Source organism: Amborella trichopoda, chromosome 6 (genome assembly GCF_054954075.1).
Source record: "Amborella trichopoda isolate Santa Cruz 75 chromosome 6, AtrichopodaSantaCruz75HAP2 v2.0, whole genome shotgun sequence".
NCBI lineage: Eukaryota > Viridiplantae > Streptophyta > Magnoliopsida > Amborellales > Amborellaceae > Amborella > Amborella trichopoda.
The window spans coordinates 35,297,921-35,309,634 of NC_142341.1; the positions used below are offsets into that span (position 1 = coordinate 35,297,921).

Here is an 11,714-nt window from a genome sequence, read left to right on the forward strand (position 1 = left end):
TCCCTTGAGTTTATTAGTATTTTTTTTTCAGAAAAAAAAAAACTGTTCATCTTCTTCCTGGAATATCTTGCATAATTGGACAATAATTATGGATCCACATGAGTAGCTAGAATGCAAGTTTACATGTTCCTGTTTGCTTGATGGCCTTTTCCCTTATGCATTGTAAATAAATATTTTTAGTAAAATGGTGTGGTGGGTGGCATCTCTTGATATGCCTGGGGGAGCATGTGTAAGTTCTCAAGAAGCTTCGTTTGTTAAATGCCAAACCTGAAGTTTAGAATCAGTAGGTCTTTAGGAATGTGCCTTCTAAGGAAAATTGGAGAGTGGTTGATCTTGGAGAGATTTAAAGGCTGGAAGCATAAGTAAGAGGAGAAAACCAGAGACATGGGTCGAGAGTCCAATTTCTGGACTTGTTAGGGTTAAGTAAGTGATATATGTTGGATGACTATAGTTTTGCATTGTTATGGGTGGAAGAAGTTTTAAATTATTTAGTGTTTTCACAGGAAAATGACTTTCTATAGAAGAAGGATAGTTGATGCCTATGAAAGCTGAACATATTTGAATGAGATAACTGAGGACTCTGAATTGTATTTCTGAGTGGACTAGAACTTCAGGTCGATTGAACTTAAACCCATGTAGCTTTAAACTTAACCAGAACTACTAGATTCATTCACTATCTTGTTCCATGTGGCTATCAGAGATGGAATTCATTTTCTTGTCTGGCCTAGTTTATGACAGACGATTTCCCATTGCAAATATTTTTCAACTTTCGCAAAATTTTGGATGGTAACCTGAATCAAAGAGTGTCTTATGCATGAGGATTGTTTTAAGAAGTGTAATTGTCACTGGCCAACACAACAGTAATAAGCATTGGCCACTACAACAAATATTGCCAAATAATGGGTGATATTTGAAATAAAGATTTGCTATAGTGGGGTGGGTGGGTGTGTGCATAAATTAAGGTGTGATATTTGAATGAAAGATTGCTATAGTAGGGGGTGTGTGTGTGTGTATTCACCACTTGTAGCGAGTTGCACAGGGTCTCTGATTCTTATTAAATGTAAAAATCAATGTAGAGAGAAAACTACCTCTTTCTATTATATCATTGCAGACTCTAAGACATAATACATCACGTCTTATGCGCACACTGTATACTTGCTCACACTTATGCTTACAGTTATTGTACTTGCACACTCACTCTCCTACATGTTCACACTCACACACTCCACACACATGCGTGCTTCCATTTATAAAATGTAGAAAAAGAAGCATGACACATGGTCCTTTTAATTCATGGTCCATGAGGGTCCATGTGACCCTATATTTTACAAATAATAAGGCGATTTTATGTGCTGGCTCTTAAGAGGTATCTAGAGAGAGAGAATAGCCACGTGTTGCTCCTACAAGTCTCCGTCCCAACATTGGCTTAGTCCAATTGTTCATCTTCTGATCATTCGTGTTGTTCTTTGTGATGAAGAAATTTTGTAATAATAAGTTCTTTCATAAATATATCTGCAACTTGTTCTTCATTCATGATTGGTGCTAGTGTGAGTTCTTCCTCCAAGATTTTTTTCTCGTATGTAATGATGATGTACCCCCACTATGCTTTATCCATGCATGGAAGACTAGGTTCTTAGCCAATCGAATGGCTGATAAGTTGTCACAAAAGAGCGACACTAGTTGTTCTACTGGCTGGTGCAGATTCTCCAATAGAAGTGTCAGCTAGGTGAATTCTCGGGCAGCTATTGCTGCAGATCTGTTTTCTGCTTGGGTGATTGATAGGAAGACAATAGGTTGCGTCTTGCTGCACTAAGAGATTGCTGCTGATCCGATGCTGAAAGTATTATCGGTTGCACCAATTGGGAAGGAAGAACAAGTTGCTGATATATTTATGAAAGGAGTTACTCCCACAAAATTTATTCATCATAGAGAACAACTCGGAATGATCAGGTCAATAATCGGAATAAGCCAGTGTTGAGGGGAGAATTGTGGGAGCAACACGTGGCTTGCTTCTTTGTTTTCATTTTCTCTCTCTCTCTCTCTCTCTCTCTCTCTCTCGCGGTAAATCTTAAGAGGCAACATCTAAAGCTGCCTCATTACTTAGTAAAACATGGGTCATGTGGACCCTCATGGACTATAAGTAGAAGAACCATGTGTCCTTTTTTTTAAAGGGGGTCCTTTGAGTTTTAAATAGGGGTAGTGCGCATGGGTGTAGGAGTGTTATGAGTGTGAGCATGTAGGAGAGTGAGTGTGCACGTATATGTGTAAGTGTAAGCATAAGTGTGCGCATGAGTGGGTGATGTGTTATGCATTAGAGTCCGAAGTGATACAATAGAAAGGTGTGTTTCTCTCTCTCTACATTGATTTCTATGTACAATAAGAATCCGAGATCTGGTGTGACTTTCTACAAGTGGTATAAGGGCTTTACTGTTAAAAAACTGTTGGGTTATACTGTTTTTTCAAAACTTCAAAATTGATTTTGATAGTCTTAGACTGTTGAATGACAAGTTCAATTTTGCAACTTAAATTGGTATGTGGGAAAATTCTATAATTTGATGTAGATATTGCATGTCAATATGTTTTAATCTTTAGTTCTACCTGAATAGTGCATATAATTCATGGAATCTGTAGAGATCAAGTCTTTTGATTCAATGGTCCGTAGTGGTACTCCAAGAGTGCGTTCCAACAGAGGCATGGTACTTGGGCAGGGAATTGATGCTTCCAATGTTGCTTGCCTTGGGTGAGGGAGTGCATAGGCATTCTTGGTAGGTTTAATTGAAAATTTCTTTGTATCATTAACAGGGGATTTGCCTACCACTTGAGTGGGATAAGTTTTTCTTTGGGGATAAGTCTCCTATCCACATCATGTGACAATGTAAGGGGTGAACAAGCACCCTTCCAACGGTTCAGATTCACAAGGGCCCATGAAGCAGTTATGTTTCTAATTTTTTACCGTGTTTAAAAATTATAGTTATCTAAAATTGGAGGCCTAGATACTTTTTAATACGGCAGAATAAAAATCATCATCGTCATGATCATCATCCGAGCCTTATCCCAACTATTTGTGGTCGGCTACATGAATCCTGTTCCGCCATTATTGGTTTTACTGAAAGTTTTTTCAATTTTTGTATTGAAAATTTCTCTTTATTATTATTATTCTATGCACCATATAAAAATGCATCTATGCTCCCAATTTTAGGTAAATATATTTTTAAATAAAAAAAAAAGAAAAGAAATAGAACTCTTTTATGATCATTGGATGATGCTAGGTTAATCTGAACCATTGAGAGGTGCTGTCCACATAATGTTGACGCTATACCATACATGTCCATATGGAGTTATATGGAGTTAGTTGCATTCCATTTTTTAGGTAGTAGATACTGTTCCCTTGGGACTCTAGTTTCATGCAGATGAATTCATCATAAACTACATTGTTACTTTCATGCTGTGGCCTATGATATTTTACATTTCCCAATGTATGATGCGTTAAGTATTTGAGAGGTTGTTGGCTTCAAACATTTGTGCCATGAAGATGGGCATGTCAAAAGCTTGTTGTTCCAGCTTGAGTGGGCACTATATGTTCTATTCGTCAACCTTCTTGTACCTGGGCCGTACAGAGCCATCATGAGGCTTGTCAGTCTCTAACTCGCTAGAGGATTGGAGGAAGGGATTGGTAGTTGGGAATGCTGCAAATGAGTAAATAGTGATGTTTACATCGGCCGGAGTTGGTTGGTTTACTCAATTACCTATGGAGCAAGGTTTACTCGATGACCAAGGGAGCTACTTTTCAAGTTAATACTTCGGCCCCTTATGCTTAAAGGATGAGCATGTAATGCCCAGCTGCCCCCCATGGAGGAAGGGAGGGAGACATTAAATTGGGAATTTATCTTTTCCCATTTTGCGATGTTCGGGAACGGAGCTATAAGAAACAAAAACCATATGTGTATAACCAATTCTCACTTTATCTTGGCATGGTAACCTATTACTGAGGAAAATCACATCAAAAAGTGCCCATGGACTTATTAGAGAGCTTGAAGTCAGCAACAAAAAACTTGTAGCCATATCGGATATAAACCAATACAGCTTAGAGCCTTGTGGTCCGTGTGGATAACTTATCATAAAAGTCTTCCAACTGCTAATAGAGTACAAAAATGAGGGTTTTCATGGGTCTATTATGTGCTTCCTTTACATGGGAAACCTCAAAGACGACAACCATTTATTCATAAGATGTGACTTTCTTGGTGAAATTTGGTTAGCACTTGTGTGGAGATTCAGGAGCTGAACTATTGTTGATTCAAAAACATATGAAGGCTTTTAACCAATTGGTTCCAGAAGAAGTTCCATAAAAGACCCGAGGCAATCTATAGAGAGATCCTCTCACCACTCTACATCGCCTTCATTAAGGTAGCTTTGCCTGCCTGGGATAAAAAAGACCCATCCATGTGGTGAACGTTCTATAAACGTATCGATGATGTGTGCCCAAAGGCTCTATTTGGGCTTACCGAGGCACAAAGGAAGTCCGAGGTAAGTTGAGGGAAGATTTTCAGGTCGACAACCCCACCTTTCAGCCAACTGTTGGGTAATTTCTGGGTCGAGAGCTACCCCAATCATCTTGGATTTGTGCATATTACCTTCAAATGCTGTGGCCCATTCAAAGCATTTGAGGAAAAGGAGTAGAGAGTCCACTTTCTGGGGGAAGGCTTCACAGAACACTAAGGTGTCATCTGCATATTGAAGGTGGGTTATTGGTAGCCCTTGAGATCCAATGGAAAAACCATGGAGAATGCCAGGATTGAAGCAGCAGCTAATCAAACGGCTGAAAGCTTCAGCCGGGATTTCAAAAAAGGAAAGGGGAGAGAGGATCCCCTTGGCAAAGGCTTCTCGAAGGTGGGAAGAAGCCCTTGGGGGATCCATTGATCATGACCAAAAAGTGAGGTGCTGAAATGTACCACGAGATCCATTTTCTCCTCTGGTTGCCAAAGCCCATGCAAAGTAAAATGCTATCAAGGGACCAGTCTACACGATCGTAGGATTTTTCCCAATCGAGTTTAATGACCAGTCCAGGTAATTTGGAAAGAAGGCTTGAATGGATGCTTTTAAAGGCTCCATCCAAGATTTAACTATCTTTGACAAAAGTGCCTTGCCGTGGAGAGATTACCATGTCTAATACCTCTCGGAGACAAGAGGCCAGCACCTTTGAGGGAATTTTGTAAGTGCTATTGATAAGACTTTTTGGTCGAAAGTCCTTCGGTTCTTCTGTCCTTCCACCTTGGGGATTAGAGTGATAAAAATTACATTGAGGGCTTTGTGTAGAACTCCCCTCTCATGGAATTTGTGAAAAAAGGCTAGAAGATCGAATTGAGAACCTAAAGTGATTGAAAATGGCTATTGGGAAGCTATTGGGGCGCAGGGAGCAATCTTGGCCCAAATTGTGGATGACCTTTAGTCTTTCTTCCTCTTCGAAAGGGCGCTCGAGCCAGTAAGCATTCTCTTTGGGTAGGGTGAGGAAGGAGATGTCACCCAAGATAGGTCTAGGCCCTGAAGCGGCGGTGAAGAACTTTATGAAGAAGTTAGGAATAGCCTCGTCCACCTCAGCTCGTTGACCCAATATTTCCTCTTCGATCTTAATGTGGGTGATAGAATTTTCCCTCCTACAATTCGGTATTTTGTGAAAAAAAGCAGTATTCAGATCCCCGAGATTTAACCATTTGACAAGTGCGTTGGTACCAATACATCTCTTCCTGTTTGAGGATGGTGTGATAATGTAGTTTGAGCCGAACTTTATGCTGTCGTTCTTCCACTATTAGAATGTGATGTTCTTTAATGATGTTGACCTCTTTAATAGCCTAAAGAATTGTGCTTTAACGAGAATGCAAATAACCTGGGAGTTGCTTGCTCAATTCTTTTAGGATATGTTAAAACTATTGGATCTTGCATTGAAGGTGAAATCCCGTCCTGCCCGTGACAAGGGGATGGATGGAGTTCCACGAAAGTGGCACTAGGTGGAGGAAATTAGGTTCTTCTAATTAGGCAAGTTTGAATCGGAAAGGTTTGGGGTCCCTTGTAACAGGTTGGATGTTAAGAATGATTGGACAATGGTCCGAAGTGGGCTTGGCAAGGGCCTTACGATGGGATCCTGGGAAGGAACCATCCTAGTCGAGGCTAAGAATGAAACGATCCAGCTTACTAAGAGATGGGGAGGAAGAGTGGTTAGACCATGTGAACCTTGCTCCTTTCAACGGGATATCAATGTGATTTTGGGTGGAAATGAAGTCAGAGAACTGAAGCATTGCTGGAGTAATTCAATTCGGAGAGTTCCTTTCAAAGGACCCATTTAGTTATGTTGAAAGTCTCCACCCAAGCACCAATGGGAGGGGGGGATGGTTGTCGCTTGGTTGAGCTCTTCCAAAAATAGCTCCCTGAAACTTTTGGAGTTAGGGTCGTAGACTGCTGTAATTTAAGCGAGAGTCCATCTGAGATCCTCAACAGTGCGATGCTATCGAGAAGAGGCGATCTGAGTGGCCGAGAGAGATAAATAGTAGGGAAGGGTCCCAAATGACCCACATGCCTCCCGAGGCTCCTTGTGTAGGAAGAGCTTCCCATTGGCAAGGTTGACACCACTAGACTTGTCTAACTTGTTGAAGGGAGGGCAGAGGTTGCTTTGTTACTGTGAGGGCTAAAATCGAGGGGGAATGACAGACATAGAAGTCTCTAACAATGCTATGCTTTAGGGGTTGCCTAAATCCCTTAAAATGGATGATAATCATGGGGAGGGAGAGTGTAGGGAGAGGACCCGTCTTGAAGAGTGCCAGGTGGATGAGCTACCCTGAGAGTTCGGGCCCTCGAGGAGACCCGAAGAGGGAGGGGTTCTGGAAAGCTTGTCGTAGGTAATGTTGCAGGTGAGGTTGGCGAGCTCCCTCCTACCTCAGCCCTTTTTTTTGGATCTGGGTTAGACTTCTGTTCTGAGGAAAGCTTGGAGTGCTTCTGTTGGTCCATTGAACTAGAGGCCTGTTATTCGGAGGACTTGGGATACATTCCTTGGGCTAAGTCCAAGTTGATAGCAAAAGTGGAGTCTACTGACTTGGGAGAATGGGAAAGAGCGTCTGAGAGAAAGCTTGAAGAGGTTTGAGAAAAAGGGAAGGGGCAGGGGTGCTGAGCCGACTGATGGGAATTGGGCCTGGATGAGTTCGAGAGAAGGAAGGGGGGAAGAGTTGGGGTTTGACTTCACACCATCGGAGAACACTTAACGTGGCCAAAATAGGGGACCGCTGGGAGGTGAGGAGGCAAGATGGAATGGGTTCAGATGGTGGGGGCGTGAACGATGGGGTCAAGCAGGAAAAAGGGGGGGAGGAGGGGGAGGGGAAGGTAGTAGAGGGAAGGAATCCCCACAGTGGTATAGATAAGGTAAAAGAGGGGAGTGAGGGGTGTGGCAGGAGCGGCACTTGGACAGGGGCTGGTTGAGCTAAGGGAGTTGGGGAAGTGGAAGGACCTGCAAAGGAAACTGGAGAAGGCTGCAGGTTCCAATAAGCTGACATTGCAGGCTGGGAACAGGAGGATGTGGGGATGGGCAGGAGATGGGCTGCTGCGAGTGGAAGGTATGGGGTTAATGGGTCGATGAGGAGAGGCGAAGAAGGGTCTAGAGGTGGCTCAGTGGAAGGTGTCTGAATTGACGACATGGGTTGGAGAGAAGGGGATCTCCGGTGAGTGTCTTATGGAGGGTGCTTGCCGAGAGCTGCCGCAGAGATGGGGGAGAGCGCGAGGGGATGAGGGCTAGATGAGTTGAGAGGGGAGCCTCCAAGGTTGCCAACTAGTGTGATGGCTGCCTGGAGGAGTGGGCCAATTAGAGCCGAGGGGAGCCACCGAGGGGGGGACTAGTTTGACGGAGAATTGAGGGAGATGTGAGACGACGTGAAAGGTGAATGGAGACAGCTGTCTCATGCAGACAAGGGAGGGGGTTCCATATGTGTGCGAGGCGAAGTTGCAGATGTGGATCGAGCGATAGCCTTGGATGACCTTGCCTTCGGGAAAGTTGAGGGAGATGAGGGTTGAGAGATCGGGGATAGAGCCACGTGTTTGGTGATATGGCTAGAAGGAGGAGGCTATGTCACATGGGCATTAGGATGGGGAGATGATGAAAGGGGAAGAGAGAGAAAAAGGTTGGGGGGTAAGGCGCTGGGGGTCAGAGTGGGTGGGGCAGGTGTCACCTCTTGCAATGGATGCTTGTATGGTCGTTAGGGTAGTTGAGGAAGTAGGATGACAGGTGGCGATAGGCTGGGTTAGAGGAAACGTTTGGAGAGGGATGGCTCCTTGCTAGGGCAAGGGTCTGGGCTGGGTTCGGGCCCTCAGATGAGACCATGAACATTGACGATTGACTGAGGGTTTTCATCTACAGAGGCTCATGGTCCATTCCGTGTGGTCAGGAGGATGTTGGCTATCGAGCTCTATAGGCTGGACATGGCATGGGGAGGGTGGAGAGGCGGGTTGCCAAGCCAACAGACTCCAATAATGAAAGCCTTCCACCTCTAGCCATAGTGACGAGGGGATGGATTGGGGGTCGAGAACGTCGATCAACAATTGAATAGAACCCAAGGGGAGTTGTTCGATTGATTTCCAGTGGATGGCGACGAGGTTGCCGCAGGAGTTGGCAATGAGCTTGAAGGTGTGGGGGGTCCAGGCGTGAAGGGGAATGTTTAAGACTCAGCCTAACTCTATGGGTTCTAAAAGCCCAGAGGTTTAGAGACCATGGGGAGAGATAAGGAGGCTCCTATGAGGTTAGCAAGAGGTGCATGGGCAACCTGGGAGGCTCTTGCTGCCAAGGGAAGGAGAACAAAATTCTGCCATTCGTAGTTTCCTCCAGCTCCATAGAGCTGTGACTCTGATTGTGACCTACTTAATCAAAGGCACCTACAAGATTTATATGTAGTAAGCTAAACATTGGTTGAGAGAGATCAATTTTCGGGTTGAGGTTTACTGTAATTTGATGATTGCCTTCCTAAAAATGCCTCATCTACTTCATGTTGATGTTGATGTTCTGTCATATTACCTCTAGGCACATTGATTTACAGCATCAACTTTTTGGATGCTGACTTGCTTCAATTCCTCGAGTAGTTTGTAGGCCTACTTCTCCACCTATGCAACTTGTGTGATGTTCCTTGGGTATATGTGACCTACAAAATCTATAGCTATGTGTATTTTCAGCTTTTCCTGGATCCTTAAGTTCAACTTTATGATGTCTTGTAGAACTTTTTTGCTGACAGTATAAATTTCATCGGAGGTGTCCTATAGCATTGTTTCTCTCATGTGATATTTTCTTGTCTTGGATATTTTGGTAGAGTTTCTTGATGAGGGAATATCTTCACACTATGGAAATTCTAGTTTTGATCTAGGCTTAGTTTTAGATTTTTCTGTCTAAAACTAAACAAATGCTTCTTTGTGATGTCTGTATTGGTATGTCTTCCCATTTAAATGTGATGTCTATTTATAACTGGCAATTCGTACTTTTACAGAATTTGTAGTTCCTGTTTTTGATGTCTCCTTTGGGTGATTGCTGATTGCTGATTCCGTCAGCAATCATGATAATCTGAGTTTTACTAAGACATTTTGGAGGGATGGTTATTTTATGGAAAAATTGGTTCCTTGAGAACGTGTCCATAATATATTAAATGGAGATGTGCATGCTATCTGCATTTACAGGTCATTTGTTGAAGTGTATCCATGCGGTGAACCGTTAGTGACCAATTGGAAAAGCCCCCAAATGACTCCTTGATCATCTTTAGTGCTATTCTCATTTATCGAATTTTAGGTATTGCGAGGTACAGCCAGTGACTTAGGCTATTTAACTTTATTGGATCTTGAACTTAATGCATTGATTTATGGCTGACTTCTAGCTGAATATTATTACCTATCATGGCATTTTATATGAAACGTCTGTGTTTTTTTCTCTTTCAAAACTCAGTGCTCGGTGCTCTGTTACCATTCTTTCTTTTTTTTTTAGAAGTGTGCAACAATCAAGGGGCTAGACTGTAGGCTCAATCATTTAGAATATGATTTTTCACATCAGGTCTCATTCTTTTTCTTCTCTAATCTTCAGGTTATCAATTACTACTCGAAGAAGAATGTTGTTGCTACGGTACATGCTGAGAAACCTCCCAAAGAAGTCACTACTGAAGTCGAGAAGGCACTTTCATCATAACTAGTGAACAAATGAGTACCCTGTCTGACTCCTAAAAGTTAAGGCCTGGTCTTGCAATCCGGCACATTGTCGGATCGGTTTTCCTGTTTCTTTTTTCTTGCCTTTTTGTTTTTCTGGCAGAACCCAGGATTTAATTGCATCGAGTATTCAACCACAGGCACCTGTTCTGTGGGCTCCTTGAGTATATCTTTATTCTCAAACAAAAATAAAATTTTTGACAAGATTTCTTGTGTTCTGGCTTCTGTAATTTTAATGCCTTGGATGACTAGATGTCATCCATGGTCTGTTGATGTCGTGACAAGATTTTCCGAAAATCCCAATATAGAGGGACATTACCAGTATATTGTGTAATATATTGGATGTGAAGCAGGCTAGTTTTAAGTCTTGGGTTTGGCTTTTGGGGCATTTATAGGTATGTTTAGTTTCTTCTTAGTCCTGGATCTTGGAGGGATCCAATAACTGAACTGAATTAAGGAGACGTACCTATTTTGAAAAAATAAAATAAAATAAAAAATAAAATAAATCCATGCTAACAATGTAGGAAAGAATCCCTCAAAACTAAGTATTTGTTTAGGGAAAACTTTCCACGAGTACCCAACCACTTAAGATATAAAGCAAAAATATACAAAAAGATACATTACTTTCATAAAAATATAAAGCAAAAATATACAAAAAAATACGTTACTTTGATAAAAAGGAGGTAACAATCATTATTGACAGGTAGATGTGAAAATAGGTGGTTGGGGATTGTCATTGATTGGAGACAGTCCAAAAATTTGTTTCTCGGATGTGACATACTTGAATATGTTGGATTTTGCATCCAATGGTTAAAAAGTGAATGTGACCTTCCTAAGCAAAAAGCGAATGGTCTTAAAAGTATAGAATGTCAAATGTAAATTATCTTTCTTGGGGCTTCTTGCTACTCAATTCGATCGGATGGCTTGGATGAATACCTGCAGAAAAATATACATTGGGAATTGGCTCTTTGCCGGCAATTTCGAATCCCATACGAAACACTCATGCAGTCCTTTTCAATACTCTCTCTATTTCATCAGGACAACGGGAAAAGATCCAACTGCCAAGAAGCTGAATTTGGATGGGTTTACACCCAAAAATCTCTATTTCCTGATGATTAAGCAGAGTTTTTACTTTGATAAAAAGCTGAGCTCTGGAAATCAGGCAACAAGGTCTCCGATTTCAAAGTTATGAATTTGTGCTTTGGATGATGTTTTTGAATGAGTTGTTGAAAGTTTGTGGTGAAGTTTCCCGCGAGTTTTGCGATCTTTTTGTGTCCATCTTTAAGATTCTTTAACATGTTTTTTGCCTAGAGGTTTCCGTGATGGCTGAGCGAAAACTAAGAAATGTGACCAGCAAACCCTGATTGCCCAAACGCCCATTAGGGTCCGGTACATCATGTGACAAGCTATTCCTTCAATCAAATGAGTCCTCAGGCACATCGTTTATATATGGTTGGGGAATCCATTGCAGAAAGGTTCTCCCATTTGTTTTATAGTGGTCAACA

At 42.1% G+C, this 11,714-nt stretch overlaps 1 protein-coding gene across 2 annotated transcripts in view; it reads left to right on the forward strand.

Annotated features, from left to right (window-relative positions):
• The window catches only part of ADK1 (adenylate kinase 1), a 34,819-nt gene extending 24,286 nt beyond the window's left edge, over positions 1–10,533 (forward strand). Inside the window, exons 6-7 of one of the 2 annotated variants that reach the window (XR_002281065.2) lie at positions 9,694–9,812; positions 10,091–10,533. Coding sequence is in view for 1 of the 2 variants with exons in the window: in XM_006845109.4 (XP_006845172.1) it covers positions 10,091–10,192 (102 nt within the window). In the remaining variant the exon portion in view is untranslated. The remainder of the gene's footprint in view (positions 1–9,693; positions 9,813–10,090) is intronic. The other variant, XM_006845109.4, reaches the window with a different exon arrangement.
• Positions 10,534–11,714: the final 1,181 nt, after the last annotated feature.